This window comes from Helianthus annuus, chromosome 6 (genome assembly GCF_002127325.2).
Source record: "Helianthus annuus cultivar XRQ/B chromosome 6, HanXRQr2.0-SUNRISE, whole genome shotgun sequence".
NCBI classification, from domain to species: Eukaryota; Viridiplantae; Streptophyta; class Magnoliopsida; order Asterales; family Asteraceae; genus Helianthus; species Helianthus annuus.
The window spans coordinates 65,133,062-65,155,567 of record NC_035438.2 but is presented as its reverse complement, the minus strand read 5'-3'; the positions used below and the strand labels follow the sequence as shown (position 1 = coordinate 65,155,567).

General features: G+C 41.4%; 1 protein-coding gene across 1 annotated transcript in view; it reads right to left on the bottom strand.

Annotated features, from left to right (window-relative positions):
• Positions 1–18,722, bottom strand: part of LOC110895114 — a 34,195-nt gene extending 15,473 nt beyond the window's left edge. The window contains exon 1 of the mRNA XM_022142685.1: positions 18,445–18,722. Coding sequence (XP_021998377.1) covers positions 18,445–18,722 — 278 coding nt within the window. The remainder of the gene's footprint in view (positions 1–18,444) is intronic.
• Between the last annotated feature and the right edge of the window lie 3,784 nt (positions 18,723–22,506).

Here is a 22,506-nt window from a genome sequence, read left to right as displayed (position 1 = left end):
CCACCACCCGACCACTGCCACTGCCACCATCACCACCACCTTCGGCCTTCAACCTACCCACCAATAAAACAAATATACAGAATCTTCTTTCTCTGATATGCTCCGTAAATCAGTCTCACCATCAACCTACCCACCAATAACCACTAACCACCACCTGCTGACACCACCCACAACCACCATCACCTGCCGCCCACCATCACAACCGTCTCCGTTCGGTATTGTGTCACACCACCATTGCAGATCGAATCCCCACACCACCACCATCAACCTTCACTTCCAACACCCCCCACACAACCCCCATCGTCATCATCAACGTGGTTCGTGTGGAAACCCTAGCCGCCGCCCCTTACCCCTTTTCAGATCTAAACCGGTTTATGTTCCAGTTTGAAGATTGAAGACGAAGTTTACCTAGTTTGCTGATATTAGCGGCGGATGGCGATGGTCCAACAGGCACTTTTTGAACCGGCGACAAGATAAGTCGGAGTTTACGGGCAGCAGGTGGATTCCACCAACACTACTTCGATCTGTTCTGTAATCATCAATTCCAGTGGTGGTGTCTCATGGCGGCGGCGGTGGTGGACATTACAGAAGTTAGAGATAGAGAGAGACACGACATGTGAACGTATCGCTTGATATGTGCGACCCGTTGACTGATTCGTTGATTGATTTGGAGCCTGAGTTTGGTCGAAATTGTTCATTTTGAAACCCTAGCATAAGAATTGGGTGGAATTGGTTTGGGGGAATGGGTTAGGGGGGTGTGGAGAGGTGGTTGGTGAGTGGTGGTGGTGGTGCCGGAGGTGGATGGTGGTCGTGCAGTGACGGTGGTGTGAGGAATTTAGGACGAAATTGGGGTTGAGAGAGATGAAATGGAATGATGATTGTGAGTGTATACGTGTTTTTGGGGTTGATAATTGGGTTGAAATGTTTGAATGATTTTCTAGTTTATATATATATATATATATATATATATATATATATATATATATATATATATATATATTGGACAAAGATCCGTTAGGAACCACCCTTTATTGCGAGAACCGTGAGAACCAGTGTGAACACAAACAGTAATATCTAAAAAAATCTAAAAAACACCCAAATTTTTTTTTTATTTTTTTACTATTTTTTATATAAAAATCGCTACTTTTAGTATCCAAAAAAAAAAAAAATTTTAAATTTTAAAAAAAAAAAAAAATTTTTTTAGCTACTAAAAGTAGCGATTTGAACATAAAAAAAAGTAAAAAAAAGTAAAAAAAATAAAAAAAAATTTTTAGATTTTTTTTAGATTTTTTAGGTTTTTTGGGGGTTTAGTTTTTAGCATTTTAGCTTTGGGGGGGGGGGTTAGGTTTGGGGGGGGGGGGGAGGTTGGGTTTTTTTTTAGGGGGGGGGGGGGTTTAGGTTTTTGGGGGGTGGGGGTTAGGTTTTTTTTAGGGTTTTTTTTAGCTATTTTAGGTTGTGTTCACATTGGTTCTCGCGGTTCTCGCAATAAGGTGGTTCTCGCATGAACCTTACCCTATATATATATATATATATATATATATATATATATATATATAAATTAATAAATAATTAATTATAGGAAAAGACTAAAATGCCCCTCAGGTGATTTGCATGTGACATAAGTTAACAGCACAAATGGATGAGGTTAAGGGGCGGGGAGCAAACTGGAGATTTCCTTCAAAGATCAGGGAGCAAAATGGCTATTTTGAAAGGTTTGGGGCAAAACCGTTAAACTGACCAAACCACAGGGAGCAAAACGGAAGTTTACTCTAAAATAAATTAAAAACCCTAAATCTTAAGTTGAGGCGGGCCGCGTATGACCTCACCTCAACCTAAGGCGGGCCGCATTAATATGTAAATGGACTCCGCTGAAATCTTTAGTTCATGCGGGCCGCGTATGGTTCCGTTTAAGTTCATGCGGGCCGCGAGCGTCCTAAAATCTGGCAAAGACCGGTGCGGCCACGTGGCCTAACACACGGCAAGTCTATACGCTGACCCAGCCAAGCTACGCGTTGACCCAGCGTTGACGCGGGCCGCGTAAGCTTGGCCTGTTCTTCACGCGGGCCGCGTGGAGACGCGATTACAGCCCTATATAAAGAGGGCAACGGGCCTTCAGTCTGCTCGTTCATTTCCTTTCTTTCTTTCTAAATTTCTGTAGTGGCGTTATTATACCCGGGCATTATACCCCCCTAAAATAGCGAGGTTCTGCTACGATGTAAGTATTATAACCCCTGGAGACGTATTAGATACGCTGCCCGATTGATCTAGGGTTCCGTAACGGCTGTCGTGGTTCTGCCCGACGTAGTCGTTGGAATGCCGTCTCGGGGAGGGTATTACTAATGTTAAAATGGGTTATTATACTAACACACGTGCATTTGTGTAATTTATAGATATTCACCAGGAAACTCTAAAGAATAACCTAAGACAGCAATGTGAGTTGATCCACTTTTTGTTAACTGTTTTTACAAAACCTTAAATACCTTTCTATGCGAATAACAGTTATTGAGTATTTGTAAGAATACAATTATCGTGGGTATGTTGGGGTTTTGTATACAAAATTGGTTACAACCTGGTTAAGGAGTAACATTTCCACAAGTCGGGTTTCGACAGTACCAACGGGTGATAATTGATATAACTTGGAAACAAATGTAATTGCGGGATCGCCCTCAATACTGTTCACTGTGAAATTACTTTTTATTTAAATCTGATTAAAATGGGATTCACTCACCAGTATTTCCCACTGACAAAATGTTTTTAAAACGCGTTTCAGGTAACAAAATGTGAAAGCCAAATAGAAGCCAGCTGGATAGCACTGGAGGCTTGGAAAAGTGGCAATAAAGTTACCTAAGAATAAAATGGATATTTTTATTAAATAAATAGGATTTATTCCTATAAAATGTGTATATTGAAAACTTGGGTTTTTCCCAATATGTCTAATGTTATAAAACATGGTGGTTTACTCTGATTAAATATTTCCTAACTACGGTCCTGATGAAAATTTCCACTGCCAAAATTGGATAAATAAACATGATACCACCGAAACTGGCTCACGGCCGCCCGTTCCCGGGAACTAGGGATCGGGGGCTGTGACAGAACTGCTACTGAAAGAGCTGCAAAATAATCAAAACAGAAATAAAGAAACAGTTAATGAGAACCGGTCTTGTGTTTGACGCAATTCCCTTAGACAAATTCGTCGTCTATTCCCAGGGTACGCCTGTTCGAAGCAGCAACAGCGCACTGCCGGACTTGAACACTTGCCTGAAAAGAAAAAGGAGCTGTGTTGCAGAAGCTGAGAATGAGAGAAGAGAATTTGTTGAGGTGTGTCTAAACAGGTTGTCTGCATTGGGTTTTATAGGCACATATCATAACTGATTCTGGCCTCATCATTGCAGAGAATTAATGGCTCATCGGTTTCGAAACTGATGCCTCATCACTGCAGAGAATTAACTCACATAATGGCTTAGCGGTTTCGAAACTGAATAATGATTCTCATTAAAACTGAAAATCATTTTAGTTAAAAACCCATTAATAAGACCAACCATTTTAGTTTTAAAGACTAATTAATAAAAATAATTAGTCAGTCTCGAGTGCAAAAACTGTCTCCCGTGAGCCTAACTTTTCGGAGCTACATTCGTGTCCGCAGGATGTGTGGGCATACGCGAGTTCAACTAATTCCGGTTCCGTTTTTTGCACCCCCCCTGTGCGGGTAGGACTTGTGGTAAAACATGTCATAAGACTTCAAAGGCTTCATTAAGGTTTCACCTTATAAATAGCCTATCTTTTTGTTCCCACTCCATTGTGGGACAAAGTGGTTTTACCACTTGATACTTTCCATTCATACCAAAACTTCCAACAATCCCCCACATGAATGGAGGTCGATCTCAGAAACAACATTATTCCAATTAGATTTCAGCAGTTGAGTTTTGCATACGATAGGTAGGTGTTACCCTTTGAACCTTCGCTCATGAAATGCACTTAGCCCACTAGCTCTGAGTAGAACTCGATGTCTTTGAACTCGTTTGCCGTTTGTGTAGACGACAATGCACTTCACACAAGACTCTCGCTGACAAAGTCAAGTCCTCATAGTTATGTTCGTTATGGTCATGAACATGATGCCTAGTTCTGTGAGAGCCATTAGGTATTGTGCCCCAACAATACCCTTCGAAGCGACCCTACTTCTCTCTTACATAGGTGATTCACTATGTATGGTTACCTTAGTCGAATTATTAAAAGCCATAGGCTTAGCCTCACACTTGTCACTTTTAGGAATGGACTAGGAAGTTTACTAAGCTTTGCAATAAACTCCTTTATATATATATACGTAGGGTTATCCCCCGTAGTGACCTAACTAATTCATACAATTAGGTTTTCCTATTGAACTTAGCTCTTGGGATCTCCAGTCTACTGAGTTAGGTTTCCATCATATGTACTTATATTTTCAAGGGCTTAAGTCCCATTCCCATGGACGACTTCTGTACTAACTCTCTACTTAGGCCTTTTGTTAGCGGATCCGCAATATTATCCTTTGACCTCACATAGTCAACAGTGATAATTTCTGTAGAGATTAGTTATCGTATCGTATTATGTCTACATCTGATATGTCAGTTCCTACCGTAATAAATTGTGCTACGAGCTCTGCCAAGTGCCGATTGGCTATCACAATGTATACAAATGGCCGATGCCGGCTTAGGCCATCTTGGTATGTAACACCTCGAATTTTTGTGTCCAACAATGTGTTAACACGTGTCATTAGTTTACACGTGGCATTGATATTAAATAAAGGACTAATTTTGACAAACCTTGAAGGTATGTAAATTCAAGGGTTATAAATGTCAACAAAGGGTAAATATACTGTATTGTAACCCTAAATGATGCTTGTACCTTCAAACGAATAAATCATGGATCGTACGGAAGCGAAACGCGGAAGAAAGTGAGAGATTACAAGCTACAGGGGTTAACTGTGTCAACATGTTTAATAATACCTCTGAGTGACCCTTTAACGCTCCCGAGGCTTTGTAACAGTATTATACGCTCACTAGAACATATTGTATAAATTCCGCGAAGTTCCGTTTTAAAACGAGAAAGTTATAATCGAATTCGTATAAGAAGGGTTAAAAGCGTCAATAATGAAAGTTAAGGCTTTCTGAATAATTAATAAACTAACCGGGGACTTAACAACGCGGGTAAATAACACGAGGTCCTTAGTCGTAATTAACCGAGGGCCAAACCGCAAAGTTACCCCTTCAAACCCGAAAGGTCAGGTAAATCGTTACGAAAGATTTCGTTATTAATTATCAGGATTTCGTAATCATTACAAAAGATTTTAAAAACCTGAAATTTTAACCTCTCGCGACCCGCGTAAGGATTAGGCTTAAGTTGAGGCGGGCTGCGAGCCACCTCTTTTACTCGCCTGAAATTTGAATCTCAGGCGGCCCGCGTAAAAGCAGCATGGATTCTCCATGCGGGTCGCGTGGGACTCCCAGATGCAGAAACCTTGTATTCTTATGCCTTTTGAGCTTGTGAACGATCAAAACACCAATTAATGAAGCATGGGCACCCCCTACTCGACCCATAGCTCTATGGGACACCTGCCCATCATCCATGATCAGTGTAGAGTGTTGTGTGATGATCTTGAGGGCTTTGTTGCACTATAAATAGCCACATTTTAACATTCACACAACTCAAACACTCACCTACTGATCATTCTAAAGCTCCCAAGCATTTCTTCTCTGCTCTCTAAGCAAGATACAACTTCTGTAAGTCGTTCAAATCCATTTTGGTCTTATATTTCCATAGATTTAGCTTATAAACTCAACCGTCGTAACTAACGGTTGTCATAACGATAATTCACAAATGGCCCAGTGAATTGTCGGATCAAAAGTAGTTTTGAGTTGGTATTTATGTGGGTAATAAACCCCTAAAAGGGTTCCCTCTGATCACCACTCTAACTATGTCAAATGTCGAGTCAAACGTGCACTTAAAAAGTCAACAGAAAGCTATTTTGCCGTTTTATACATAATCTGTAATGTATATGTTATGAAACCTGTTTTGACACTCATAAAACATGATATTAAGTATATAAACTTGTTTACGCTCGTTTGAATCGACCATTTGCTATATTGACCCGGTTCGGAGCCGAATGTCGCAAAAGTTTGACTTTTGCTTTGACTTCAGTTCTGACCCGTTTTAGTAAGGTATAGATATGCCTTAGGACTCTCTTAGGACCAGGTTACATGATGGTATAGACCTCTGGGATCGGTTCATGAATTGTCCGAGTCTTTTACGCATTTCCGTTAATCGCCTAAAAGTTGACCGTAACGGCCTTTTAAAAATAAAACGAGTATTTCGGACACGTGAACGGACTATAACCTTGCTTATTAAATTATAAGCATGTCCTTAAAGTTTCACGTCAATCCGAGGTCTAGAATGAGAGTTATGCTAAATAGCGCGATTAAAGTAAACTTTTGTAATAAACGGCGCAATTAGCATAACGCCCATCTAAACCAAGATTTCATCACCAAAACTTTTACCCACTATTATAAAATAATATTTTTGGAATTTTAAATATTTTTAATAATTTTTACCTTGCTCATAACCTGCGGTTATGGCTACGGTTCGGTAAATACCGAATATGCCCTTTTCGGCCAAAACTTGAGTTCTACAAGGTCTTTTGACCCGATTCCAGTTGCTACTGATTTTAAATAATAAATAAAGTATTTTAGACTTGATAAACTGTTCGGGAAACTCTGATTTCCTGTAGAACTCGAAAAGCCCTTTAAAAGTCTTTAAAATGACCGAAAAGCCCCTACGGGGCATAATATTAACTTAAACTCGTTACGGGCATCACGGAAGGTATCCTACTGATACCACAACCTCTTTAAGGCATATTGACTTAGGAAATAAGCGTAAGACTCTCATGGTTAACCGTTTCACCTATTGCGCGCACGGTACGGCTTATAAAACTAGTTTTCATAAAATAGCCGATACGGGTCAAATTATATTATTTGGACCCCAAAATCCAGAGTGTGAACCTTGAACCCATATAAAACAAGTCTCTGAACTTGTTTGGGGCAGAATCACATTCCATTCTCGGTTTTCGCCTTTTCGCGCGATTAAACCATATATATATTCTGGAACCAACCGGTCTAGGCTACGGCCGATATAAAGACCCGTTAGGATTCTAAGAGGTTAATTAAAACCTTCGTTCCAGATTAGGAGCCCAGTAAAAGCTATCGGTGATTTAATCAAATTAAGGAATAATACTTGCAAAGGTAAATACTTTTAACTTATTTCCCCTATACGGGCTTGGGTTACGGTATATTAATACCGCTTGATTGAGCATTATATTTTCCATCGCTTAGGTGGTTAATTGAATAATATGATCGGCTCATTTAAATAGTTTTGTTTCTTAAAAGCCTTTGGGGCTTTAATGACCGTTGTCCCGGATATCCTTGGCATCATTTTACGAAATGACCACGACCATCGACATCCCGGTGTAGGCGTACACCCGGTATACATTGTCGACATTAATTAAAAGACGTAGCCGTTGGTTTTTATACTACGGTTTTACGCAATGTGGTGTGTCTATAAATCTTTAACCCGGCACGACCCGGGCTACTGAACGCATAAAAGAACATGTAAAACGTTCGCAAGATTTTAATAATTTTCCCAAGTTATAAAAGAGTTTGTGCCTTGTGCATTCAAATCAATTTTAATAAACATTTTCAAATGTGTCAGTTGAATGTATTTACCAGTGTAAACTGACGTATTTTCCCCAAAAAGATTAATTGCAGGTACTATACGAAATTGGCTGGTATTAGCTTCCTAAGCATCACGAATAGTCTCGCAAACTCGATGCCGTATCTGAATGAACAATATTTTATTATTTTGATCCGTTGTGGATACATTCGACTTCTGTAATACATTTGATATTACAACCAGAGGTTGAAGTATATATTTATCTTTAAGCTTCCGTTGTGCATTTATATAATTGTGTGGTTTGACTATATTGTTGCCAACTACGTCACGGTAATCCCCCACCGGGCCCACCGGTGATACACGTGGAAATCGGGGTGTGACAGGTTGGTATCAGAGCCAACGTTGAGCGAATTAAACACTATCCTATTGTGTTTAATCTCAATGACACAATTGCACATACTTGAGTCTAGACAATAACTTAGGACAAATTCGGATTAATACTCCTTTTTGTCTTTATTTTCATTTCGATTTTTAATAAGTTTTGGAGCAGGGAAATGCCACCTGTTATATTTCGAGGAAGAGGAAGGGGAAGAAGAGGCAGAGGAGATATCGTGACACATCACGATCACGAAGCTGGACCGTCAGGTACAAGACCTCCTTCAATGACAAGGAGCGAAGAACCACAACGACGAAGAGACCTTTACGAACCCGCGAGGCATTCCACCTCGCACAGCTCGACGCCATCATACCGGCACTCCTTTGGGCCAAATTCAGAGAATGATCCCAACAACCCACAACCTTCCTTCATACCTCTACAACGTTCGGTATCACACCGAAATTACGACGACCCTACTCCATACTTCATAGGTCAGTTTAATCCAGCTGACTACATACAGGAACCTTCGGGCTTTGTTCCACTAGGGCCACAAGATCACTTCTCCGAAGACCATATGGATGAAGATACTGATCCAACAGAACCTGCTCGTGGTACGCCCACGCATCCGATAGAAGTCTCTGATGGGTCATCCTTCCATGGCACACCCTATCAGGGGCCAGATAGTTTCCAAGCGTTGTTCGACCGACATGAGTGGTACTACACACCACCTCAACAGACATCACAACAACCGCGACATCCACAGGATCCCTCTGAGGATTCACGCTTTGTGGCAGTTACGCCACCACCTCCGCCACCGGCGCAACCAGTAATGCCTGATCCGCCAAGGCGTAGGAGGACAAATGCTCGTATGTCCACACAAGGAGGAGGGGGTATCCACTTCAGCACCCCTCGACACTCTAGTAGTAGCCACTATCCGCCACTACAAGAAGAAGGACCTTCAAATCCTATACAGGAGGCGAACTCCGCACCAGCTGCACCAAACTCGCCACCATTTGGGTACGACCAACCCATACCTGCTTACACGGGTCCAACGGCTTACAACCCGTTCGAACCATCTCAGGCACATTACAACTACAATTATGAGCGCCACCCGTATGTGGTGTCGGCTAGATATAATGCACGCTACCCTGACAGAGCACATGGAAACATGGGAGCTCCGGACTACTCAGCTCATGGGTATCCAATACCTCCCAGACCTCCAATTCCGCAACAAGCGCCACAACCACGTTTCTCTCCTCCTGAACAGGAAGAGATACTCCATCGACTAGATCGTGTGGAGAGAGAGTTCGAGGAAGAGAAAAAGAGCCACCGAGGATTTCTCAAAGGCTTGGCGAATCTACTAAAGGGCAAAAAGAAGAAACGTGACCACTAACCTTAATAGTTGTACTAATGTAATTTCTACTGTGAAAGAAGTCCCTGCGTGGACATTTATCGTATTTCAGTCCCTACGTGGACTTATCTTTTAGTCCTTACATGGACACTTATTTTATGTTAGTCCCTGCGTGGACTTCTCACTTATTTTAAAATCTCTATGGAGGTATGTACTATTTGAAAGACCCATTTAGGGCAATATGTGATTGTATTTGAGATTATGGAATGTATGTTATGAGTTTTGTTCTAATATGTATGAAATAAATCAAAACCATTCCTTTTAAATTGATCTGCCTAAATAAAGAATCTTACGAGTGAAACCTAGCCTGGTGTCTTTTAAGATCCGACCAAAATGGTAGGACTTAGTTCAAAGATTCAGATTCCCTGTTAACCGCTGCAAGCGTGTTAACAATCATGGCAGATGTGATTCGTTAAAATCACGCACGTCATTCTTATACAATAATCCTTTAAGGATTTCAAAACCCAACTAAATGATTTATAAATCGTGGGTTAAATCACCAATGAAGGTGATCAATCTTATTTAAACATCCATTAGTGATGTAGTGCCTACGGGCCAATCTTATTAAAACATCCATTAGTAAGCTGGTGCCTATGGGCCAACCATATTAAAACATCCATTAGAGGTGTAGTGCCTATGGGCCGTAATAATTGTCGTATAAAGACAAAAGGGCAGTGGTGGCCTATGACTCCCTGTCAGAAAGAGATAAAAGAACTACGGTTCAAATCTCTATGCCTTTGATTCTCTGAAATCTCGGCTAATAGTATAAAACATCCTCGTGATTAGGCTTTATGCCGCCAATATTATTGTTATAGCTAAAATAGGATGTATTCGAATCCTAAAACTAAGTGAGTAATAAGATAACCAAATATGGTCTCTGTTACCATGGTTGACAAATTGTCATAAAAGACAATTATATAATAATCTCCTGAATAAAATTTTGTTATCTTCTGTAACAGATTCAAGTTACAATGGCGGATCCCAATGGAGAGAACAGCCATACAAATGAAGATGACTACGACAATGCGCCAGTGCATCTGACAGGCGCACAGCTAAAGGCTCTAATTGACAATGCTGTCCAGGCAGCTCTTGATCGTCAATACACTGAGTCTCATAGCAGATCTGTAACAAAACCACTCTCCAAACCAAAGACACACTCCAAACCACCCTCTCAACCCAAGAAGGATGACGACAATCACTCGTCAGATGAAAATAGTATTCGTCGTGAACGAGAGTACACTGATGCATCTGGTGCCAAGGGTTGCACCTACAAGTATTTTGTATCTTGTAAGCCCCGGGAATTTACGGGGGAGAAAGGTGATGTTGATTGTATCACCTGGCTAGATGAGATGGACACTATTGTGGACATCAGTGGGTGCGCAGAGAAGGATGTGGTGAAGTTTGTGTCCCAGTCATTTAAGGGCGAGGCCCTGGCATGGTGGAGGGCATTGGTGCAGGCATCAGGTAAGTCTGCTTTATACAAGATGACATGGGAGGAATTTATTGCTCTTATTAAGGAAAACTACTGCCCTCAGCATGAGGTTGAGAAGATCGAGGCTGACTTTGTGTCACTGGTGATGACGAACCTGGACTGCCAGGCTTATTTGACGAGCTTCAATACGATGTCTCGCCTGGTTCCGTACCTTGTGACACCAGAGTCTAGAAGAATCGCCCGTTTCATTGGGGGCTTGGAGCCTGCGATAAAGGCTAGCGTGAAGGCCTCTCGGCCGACGACCTTCAGGTCAGTTACTGACCTCTCCTTGTCTCTCACTTTAGATGTTGTCCGTCTGAGGACGCTAAGGAGCAAGGAGGCTGAGAAGAGGAAACGTGAGGATGATACCTCACGAAGGTCTGGGAAGAAGCACCGTGGAAACGGTGATGGCAAAAGAGGGTCGGAGACGAAGAAGGATGGGCAGGCTGGTGAAAGACCCAATTGCAAAATCTGCAAGAAACCCCACTCTGGGAAATGTAGGTTTGCGTCGAATTCACAGTCGCAGGCAAAGACTTCCTCCTGTGGACTATGCAAGTCCAAGGATCATAAGACGGTGGATTGTAAGAAAATCAAGGACGCAACCTGCTTCGGTTGCAATGAAAAGGGGCATATCAAGAGCAACTGCCCTAAGAATGCCAGGAAACCGGAGGAGACAAAGAAGACTAATGCTAGAGTCTTCCGCATGGATGCAAAGGAGGCAGTACAGAACGACAATGTGCTTACAGGTACTTTTCTCGTAAATAATATATTTGCAAGAGTACTTTTCGATTCTGGCGCTGATAAGTCCTTTGTAGACCAAAAGTTTTGTAAACTATTGAACATGCCGATCAAAACCCTAGATATGAAATACGAGGTAGAGTTAGCAGACGGCACGATAGAAACCGTCTCCACTGTGCTAGAGGGATGTGAAATGTCCATTAAGAACCATTCTTTTCCCCTATCTCTACTTCCCTTCAAACTAGCGGGTTTCGACATTGTTCTAGGCATGGACTGGTTATCCCGTAATCAGGCCCAAATCATTTGCGGCAAAAGGCATATAGTGCTAAAGACTCCGAGTGGTGAATCACTTACCATTCGAGGAGATACGCAGTACGGATTACCCGAGGACGTATCTATGCTCAAAGCTTCTAGATGTTTGAACAGAGGCTGTGTAATTTACATGGCTCAGGTGATAATTGAAGAACCTAAGCCGAAGATCGAGGATCTTCCTGTCATTTCTGAATATCCCGAGGTTTTTCCTGAAGAACTACCTGGATTGCCACCAGATAGACAGGTGGAATTCAGAATAGATATCATACCTGGAGCAGCTCCCATAGCGAGAGCACCCTACAGGCTAGCTCCGACGGAAATGAAGGAACTAAGGACCCAGTTGGATGAACTATTGGCAAAAGGTTTTATCAGACCTAGTTCGTCTCCCTGGGAGCACCTGTCCTATTTGTAAAGAAGAAGGACGGATCGATGCGGTTGTGCATCGATTACCGTGAGCTGAACAAAGTTACCATCAAGAATAGATATCCTTTACCAAGGATCGACGATCTGTTCGATCAGCTTCAAGGAGCAAGCTACTTCTCAAAAATCGACTTGAGGTCGGGCTATCATCAGCTAAGGGTCAGAGATGAAGATGTACATAAGACCGCATTTAGGACTCGCTATGGTCATTACGAGTTCCTAGTGATGCCTTTTGGGCTCACAAATGCACCGGCTGCGTTCATGGATCTCATGAATCGCGTCTGCAAGCCGTATTTGGACAAATTTGTCATCGTCTTCATCGACGATATTCTTATATATTCCAAAAGCCAAGCTGACCACGAGAAGCACCTCCGTTGCATTCTCGAATTACTACAGCGTGAGAAACTCTACGCCAAATTCTCGAAATGTGAATTCTGGCTACGAGAGGTTCAGTTTTTAGGTCACGTTGTAAGTGAACGTGGTATCCAAGTGGATCCCGCTAAGGTAGAGGCAGTCATGAACTGGCAAGAGCCAAAGACGCCTACCGAAATTTGTAGTTTCCTGGGGTTAGCAGGATACTACAGGAGGTTTATTGAGAATTTTTCTAGGATTGCTGCGCCCTTGACTTCCCTAACCAAGAAGAAAGAAAAGTTCATTTGGGGTCCAAAGCAGCAAGAATCCTTCGAAATCCTGAAGCAAAAGCTGAGCAACGCACCTGTGTTGACCTTACCTGAAGGTACAGAAGAATTCGTAGTTTACTGCGATGCATCACACACAGGCATGGGATGTGTGCTTATGTAGAAGGGCAAGGTTATTGCCTACGCTTCACGACAATTAAAGGTGCACGAAAAGAATTACACCACCCATGATTTGGAGTTGGGTGCCGTTGTATTTGCACTGAAATTGTGGAGGCATTACCTTTATGGTATTAAATTTGTGATTTATTCTGATCATAAAAGCCTTCAGCACCTATTCAATCAGAAGGAGCTGAACATGAGGCAACGCCGCTGGATGGAAACATTGAATGATTATGATTGCGAGATCAGGTACCATCCCGGCAAGGCGAATGTAGTCGCTGATGCCTTGAGCAGGAAAGAAAAGGTAAAACCTATTCGAATCAATGCCAAGAGCATTGAAGTCAAGAACAATTTGATTGAGAGGATATTAGCTGCACAGCGAGAGGCTGTGTTGGAAGCTAATTATCCTAATGAAAAGTTAGGAGTAACTGAGGAGCAGTTGACTCTTAGCAAGGATGGAATCCTTAGACTGAACGGACGTATATGGGTTCCGATTTATGGAGGACTACGAGATGTTATCCTCCAGGAAGCCCATAGTTCCAAATATTCTGTCCATCCTGGTGCAGACAAGATGTATCAAGATTTAAAGGCGAACTATTGGTGGATAGGCTTGAAAAAGTCTGTGGCCGCCCATGTAGCAAAGTGCTTGACTTGTGCTCAAGTCAAAGCCGAGCACCAAAAGCCGTCTGGCTTGCTACAACAGCCTGAGCTTCCCGAGTGGAAGTGGGAATGCGTAACTATGGACTTCATAACCAAGTTACCCAAAACCAGGAAAGGAAACGATACAATATGGGTCATAGTCGATAGGCTGACTAAATCAGCTCATTTTCTACCCATCAAGGAGACGTATAGCTCCGATATGTTAGCCCAACTTTATGTTGATAAGATTGTAGCCTTACACGGCATACCTGTGTCTATTATCTCCGACAGGGATACTAGATACACGTCTCACTTCTGGAAGAGTTTCCAGCAATCTTTGGGCACACGTTTGAACTTCAGTACGGCTTACCATCCACAGACGGACGGTCAGAGTGAGCGTACCATTCAAACGTTAGAAGACATGCTTCGTGCGTGTGCGATCGATTTAGGTGGTAACTGGGATAAGAATCTACCCCTAATCGAGTTCTCCGACAATAATAGCTACCATACCAGCATAAAGGCTGCGCCTTTCGAGGCATTATACGGTAGGAAATGTAGATCGCCTGTTTGTTGGGCGGAAGTAGGAGAGGTCCAATTATCGGGACCAGAGATAGTTTTCCAGACAACGGACAAGATTGTCCAGATTCGGGAACGTCTCAAGGCTGCCTGCGATAGGCAGAAGAGCTACGCTGATCCAAAGCGTAAGGATTTTCACTTCGAAGTGGGTGAAAAGGTATTGCTTAAGGTGTCACCCTGGAAGGGGGTGATGCGTTTCGGCAAGAAAGGCAAACTGAGTCCGAGATACATAGGACCTTTTGAGGTCATTGAACGTGTCGGATCGGTTGCCTATAAGTTGAACTTGCCTGAAGAGCTCAATGGAATTCACAATGTGTTCCACATCTGCAATCTCAAAAAGTGCTTCGCCGATGAATCATTGGTGATCCCACACACAGATGTGCATATAGATGAGAGCTTAAAGTTCGTAGAAAAACCTTTGTCGATTGAAGATCGACAGGTGAAGAAGCTTCGAAGAAAGCACGTACCGATTGTAAAGGTCAAATGGGATGCTCGTAGAGGTCCCGAATATACGTGGGAAGTAGAAGCCACAATGAAAGAAAAGTACCCCTATTTATTTGAGTAAATCTCGGGTCGAGATTTATTTTAAGGGGGTGAGGATGTAACACCTCGAATTTTTTGTGTCCAATAATGTGTTAACACGTGTCATTAGTTTACACGTGGCATTGATATTAAATAAAGGACTAATTTTGACAAACCTTGAAGGTATGTAAATTCGAGGGTTATAAATGTCAACAAAGGGTAAATATACTGTATTGTAACCCTAAATGATGCTTGTACCTTCAAACGAATAAATCATGGATCGTACGGAAGCGAAACGCGGAAGAAAGTGAGAGATTACAAGCTACAGGGGTTAACTGTGTCAACATGTTTAATAATACCTCTGAGTGACCCTTTAACGCTCCCGAGGCTTTGTAACAGTATTATACGCTCACTAGAACATATTGTATAAATTCCGCGAAGTTCCGTTTTAAAACGAGAAAGTTATAATCGAATTCGTATAAGAAGGGTTAAAAGCGTCAATAATGAAAGTTAAGGCTTTCTGAATAATTAATAAACTAACCGGGGACTTAACAACGCGGGTAAATAACACGAGGTCCTTAGTCGTAATTAACCGAGGGCCAAACCGCAAAGTTACCCCTTCAAACCCGAAAGGTCAGGTAAATCATTACGAAAGATTTCGTTATTAATTATCAGGATTTCGTAATCATTACAAAAGATTTTAAAAACCTAAAATTTTAACCTCTCGCGACCCGCGTAAGGATTAGGCTTAAGTTGAGGCGGGCCGCGAGCCACCTCTTTTACTCGCCTGAAATTTGAATCTCAGGCGGCCCGCGTAAAAGCAGCATGGATTCTCCATGCGGGTCGCGTGGGACTCCCAGATGCAGAAACCTTGTATTCTTATGCCTTTTGAGCTTGTGAACGATCAAAACACCAATTAATGAAGCATGGGCACCCCCTACTCGACCCATAGCTCTATGGGACACCTGCCCATCATCCATGATCAGTGTAGAGTGTTGTGTGATGATCTTGAGGGCTTTGTTGCACTATAAATAGCCACATTTGGCTCATAACATTCACACAACTCAAACACTCACCTACTGATCATTCTAAAGCTCCCAAGCATTTCTTCTCTGCTCTCTAAGCAAGATACAACTTCTGTAAGTCGTTCAAATCCATTTTGGTCTTATATTTCCTTAGATTTAGCTTATAAACTCAACCGTCGTAACTAACGGTTGTCATAACGATAATTCACAAATGGCCCAGTGAATTGTCGGATCAAAAGTAGTTTTGAGTTGGTATTTATGTGGGTAATAAACCCCTAAAAGGGTTCCCTCTGATCACCACTCTAACTATGTCAAATGTCGAGTCAAACGTGCACTTAAAAAGTCAACAGAAAGCTATTTTGCCGTTTTATACATAATCTGTAATGTATATGTTATGAAACCTGTTTTGACACTCATAAAACATGATATTAAGTATATAAACTTGTTTACGCTCGTTTGAATCGACCATTTGCTATATAGACCCGGTTCGGAGCCGAATGACGCAAAAGTTTGACTTTTGCTTTGACTTCAGTTCTGACCTGTTTTAGTAAGGTATAGATATGCCTTATGACTCTCTTAGGACCAGGTTACATGATGGTATAGACCTCTGTGATCGGTTCATGAATTGTCCGAGTCTTTTACGCATTTCCGTTAATCGCCTAAAAGTTGACCGTAACGGCCTTTTAAAAATAAAACGAGTATTTCGGACACGTGAACGGACTATAACCTTGCTTATTAAATTATAAGCATGTCCTTAAAGTTTCACGTCAATCCGAGGTCTAGAATGAGAGTTATGCTAAATAGCGCGATTAAAGTAAACTTTTGTAATAAACGGCGCAATTAGCATAACACCCATCTAAACCAAGATTTCGTCACCAAAACTTTTACCCACTATTATAAAATAATATTTTTGGAATTTTAAAGATTTTTAATAATTTTTACCTTGCTCATAACCTGCGGTTATGGCTACGGTTCGGTAAATACCGAATATGCCCTTTTCGGCCAAAACTTGAGTTCTACAAGGTCTTTTGACCCGATTCCAGTTGCTACTGATTTTAAATAATAAATAAAGTATTTTAGACTTTATAAACTGTTCAGGAAACTCAGATTTCCTGTAGAACTCGAAAAGCCCTTTAAAAGTCTTTAAAATGACCGAAAAGCCCCTACGGGGCATAATATTAACTTAAACTCGTTACGGGCATCACGGAAGGTATCCTACTGATACCACAACCTCTTTAAGGCATATTGACTTAGGAAATAAGCGTAAGACTCTCATGGTTAACCGTTTCGCCTATTGCGCGCACGATACGGCTTATAAAACTAGTTTTCATAAAATAGCCAATACGGGTCAAATTATATTATTTGGACCCCAAAATCCAGAGTGTGAACCTTGAACCCATATAAAACAAGTCTCTGAACTTGTTTGGGGCAGAATCACATTCCATTCTCGGTTTTCGCCTTTTCGCGCGATTAAACCATACATATATTCCGGAACCAACCGGTCTAGGCTACGGCCGATATAAAGACCCGTTAGGATTCTAAGAGGTTAATTAAAACCTTCGTTCCAGATTAGGAGCCCAGTAAAAGCTATCGGTGATTTAATCAAATTAAGGAATAATACTTGCAAAGGTAAATACTTTTAACTTATTTCCCCTATACGGGCTTGGGTTACGGTATATTAATACCGCTTGATTGAGCATTATATTTTCCATCGCTTAGGTGGTTAATTGAATAATATGATCGGCTCATTTAAACAGTTTTGTTTCTTAAAAGCCTTTGGGGGTTTAATGACCGTTGTCCCGGATATCCTTGGCATCATTTTACGAAATGACCACGACCATCGACATCCCGGTGTAGGCGTACACCCGGTATACATTGTCGACATTAATTAAAAGACGTAGCCGTTGGTTTTTATACTACGGTTTTACGCAATGTGGTGTGTCTATAAATCTTTAACCCGGCACGACCCGGGCTACTGAACGCATAAATGAACATGTAAAACGTTCGCAAGATTTTAATAATTTTCCCAAGTTATAAAAGAGTTTGTGCCTTGTGCATTCAAATCAATTTTAATAAACATTTTCAAATGTGTCAGTTGAATGTATTTACCAGTGTAAACTGACGTATTTTCCCCAAAAAGATTAATTGCAGGTACTATACGAAATTGGCTGGTATTAGCTTCCTAAGCATCACGAATAGTCTCGCAAACACGATGCCGTATCTGAATGAACAATATTTTATTATTTTGATCCGCTGTGGATACATTCGACTTCTGTAATACATTTGATATTACAACCAGAGGTTGAAGTATATATTATCTTTAAGCTTCCGCTGTGCATTTATATAATTGTGTGGTTTGACTATATTGTTGCCAACTACGTCACGGTAATCCCCCACCGGGCCCACCGGTGATACACGTGGAAATCGGGGTGTGACATGGTATGTCCTCAAAAAATTGCCGTAGCCATTCTGCCTCTTCACCTGCTTTATCTAAAGCGATGAACTCTGATTCCATTGTGGATCTAGCGATAACCGTTTGTTTTGACGATTTCCACGATATAGTAGCACCTCCAAGTGAGAATACATACCCACTTGTTGCTCTGGAATCATTCTTGTCAGATATCCAATTTGCATCGCAATGTCCTTCTATAACTACTGGATATCTGTTATAATGCAACACGTATTCCTGAGTGTATCTTAAGTAGCGAAGCAACCGAGTGATACAGTTCCAATTCATTGAACTTGGGTTGCTCGTGTATCTACTTAGCTTGCTCACAGCATATGCTATGTATGGTCTAGCACAACTCATAACATACATCAAGCTACCAATAATTCTTGAGTATTCCAACTCGTTTACGGGTTCACCTCAATTGTTGGCTAGATGTTGACTTGTGTCAAGCAGAGTTCTAGCTTCATTAGAGTCATTTGCATTAAACTTCTCAAGAATTTTGTCCACATAGTGGGATTGACTTAAAACAAGTCCACTTTGGGTTCGCGTGATTTTGACCCCCAAAATCACATCTGCAAGACCCATGTCTTTCATGTCAAATCTTGCTTTTAGCATGTTTTTTGTAGATTTTAAGATTTTGTCATCACTTCCAGCAATGAGCATATCATCTACATATAGACACAAAATTACATATCCATCAGATGTGTCCTTCACATACACACATTTGTCACATTCATTGATTTTGAACCCACCATCAAGCATGACATGATCAAACTTTTGGTGCCATTGTTTTGGAGCTTGTTTTAATCCAGACAAGGATTTTACAAGTTTACACACTTTCTTTTCTTTCCCAATAGTTGTGAAGCCTTCGGGTTGCTCCATGTAGATTTCTTCCTCTAGGATTCCATTCAAGAAAGCTGTTTTCACATCCATTTGGTGAACTTCCAAATTTCTAATGGCGGCAATGGCAAGCACCAACCCGATGGATGTTATTCGCGTAACTGGCGAATATGTATCAAAGTAATCTAAACCTTCTCGTTGTATATATCCTTTGATCACCAACCTTGCTTTGTGCATGTCGATGGTTCCATCTGGTTTCATCTTCTTCTTGAAGATCCATGGATATCCTAGTGGTTTACATCCTTAAGGAAGATCCACTAGTTCCCAACTATGGTTTTGTAAGATAGAGTCTATCTCACTTTTGATTGCCTCCCGCGACTGAGGTCCTTCTGAGGAATGCACCGCCTGTTGGTACGTTTGAGGTTCATCTTCTACCATATAGGTAAGAAACTCAGGGCCAAAAGATTTTTCAGTCCTTTGCCGTTTACTTTTCCTGATTTCAACTTCCTCAGTCTTAGATTGTTCTCGAGGTTCATCGTTTTCAACTTCACCCTCGGGAACAATTTTCTCAACCCGTCTAGAAGAACTCGGTTCACTTTTATCTAAGCATGGGAACATATGTTCAAACCATGATGCATCCTTAGATTCTATTATGGTGCCATTGCATATTCCAGGGTTCTTAGAATCATGCATAAGAAAGCGATATGGACCATAAGGACGAGTGTATCCTATAAATACACAATCCATTATTTTGGGTCCTATTAGTAGGCGCTTAGGCGGTGTGACCACCACCTTAGCTAGATACCCCAACACTTTCAAGGATTTATATGGTGGTTTCTTTCCCGTCCATAATTCGTAAGGCGTTACATCCGTTTTCTTATTGGGTATCATGTTCAACACATATCGATATGGACCATAGGGAGGAGTGTATCCTATAAATACACAATCCACTGTTTTGGGTCCTATTAGTAGGCGCTTAGGCGGTGTGACCACCAACTTAGCTAGAGACCCCCACACTCTCAAGGATTTATATGGTGGTTTCTTTCCCGTCCATAATTCGTAAGGCGTTACATCCTTTTTCTTATTGGGTATCATGTTCAACACATAATTCGCCAATAAGATTGCTTCCCCCCCACATGTTTTGGTTTACACCAGAACTTCATCATCATAGCATTCATCATTTCTTTCAAGGTGCGATTTTTCTGTTCCGCTATGCCATTTGATTGAGGGGAGTAAGGAGCCGTGAGTTCGTGGATGATTCCACTTTTTGCAAATACATCAATAAAAGGTGAAACATATTCACCTCCTCGGTCGCTCCTTATGATTTTGATTTTCCGATTTAGTTGATTCTCAACTTCAGCTTTAAACAAGATAAACTTATCAGTAGCCTCGTCCTTACTCTTAAGTAAGTAAACATAGCAATACCTTGTACTATCATCAATGAACGTGATAAAGTACTTGTTCCCACCACGAGTAGGAATTGCTTTTAGATCACACACATCAGTGTGGATCATCTCGAAGGGTTCGGTGATTCGTTCAACCTTTTTGAATGACGATTTCGTTTGTTTTGGTTCTACACAAGTTTCACATTTATTTATTGAGTCGATATCGAATGTTGGTATGCAATCAAGTTTAATTAAACGACGAATGGAATTATAATTAACATGACCTAGTCTACCATGCCAAAGATTAGAAGACTCAATCAAGTAGGTAGAACTAGTAGCGGTTTCTTTCATTGCATTCAAAACCATTACATTGAGTTTAAACATTCCATTTAGGGCATAGCCCTTACCAACATACATACCATTTTTGGTCAACACGACCTTATCCAACTCAATCACCATTTTGAACCCAAATTTGTTCAATTGCCACCCCGACACAAGGTTCTTACGAATTTCTGGAACATATAACACGTTTGAAAAAGTGAGTTCCTTTCCAGAAGTCATCTTGAGAACCACGTTCCCCTCATCTTTAATTTCCGTCGTGGCGGAGTTTCCCATAAAAACCTTTTCGCCATTAGTCACCTCCTTGAAGGTGTTGAAAAGGCTTTTGTCGGGACACATATGACGGGTAGCCCCTGTATCAACCCACCAATCCTTGTTATTTTGCCCAACCAAATTAACTTCAGTCACCAAAATCGAGAGATCCGTGACCATGGCAACAAGGTTGTCAACTTCATGAACCATGTTCACTTGTCGAGAATTTTCCTTCTTGGGAAGCTTGCATTCGTTGGCCTTGTGGCCTTGCTTTTGACAATTATAACAAGTTCCTTGGAACTTCTTCTTCCCAACTCCTCCCTTAGCACCAAGGTTAGAGCGTTTCCCATGACTTTTCTTTCCACCCTTTCCACTGTTTTTTCCCTTTGAAGATTAGCCATGTTCAACAAGATTGGCCTTCACTGTTTCAGGACCATCAGTCCGTTTAAAAGCCAACTTGTTATCTTCTTCAATAGGAAGACGAACAACGAGATCTTCAATGGTAATCTCCTTTTGCTTATGCTTGAGATAGTTCTTGAAATCAACCCAACTTGGTGGCAGCTTTTCAATCATTGCAGCAACTTGGAATGTCTCGCTGAGGACCATTCCTTCCGCTTGTATATCATGAAGAATAACTTGCAATTCTTGGACTTGGCTCATGACAGTTTTAGCATCTATCATTTTAAAGTCCAAGAACTTAGCCACCACAAATTTGTTGGTGCCCGCATCTTCTGTTTTGTATTTGCGGTCCAAAGACTCCCATAACTCTTTTGCAATCTTGGCTTTACAATACACATTGTAAAGCGTATCAACCAGACCATTCAAGATATAGTTGCGGCACAAGAAATCCGAATGATTCCAAGCATGAACCTCGCTCAGTAATTGAGCATCCACATCCCCTTCATCCACATGGGGAATGGTTTGAGTCAAGAACCGTGCTAGGTTCAGAGTGGTCAGATAAAAGAACATATTTTGCTGCCACTGTTTGAAATTCACACCGTTGAATTTCTCAGGTTTCTCGGCATGTGAGATTGCGTTAGGCAGTGGCGCAACCAGGCCGGTTGTAACAGCAACAACGGAAGTCATGACAGCAGTCATGACTGTAGAAACAGAAGTAGACATGGGCTGGGATGCCATTCTGAAATGGAAAACAAAATGAAGAAACAATTAGTAAGACGGTTCTGTTTAGGTTTGTTAGAGAACTGCTACTAAAAGAGGTGCAAAATAATCAAAACAGAAATAATGAAACAGTTAAT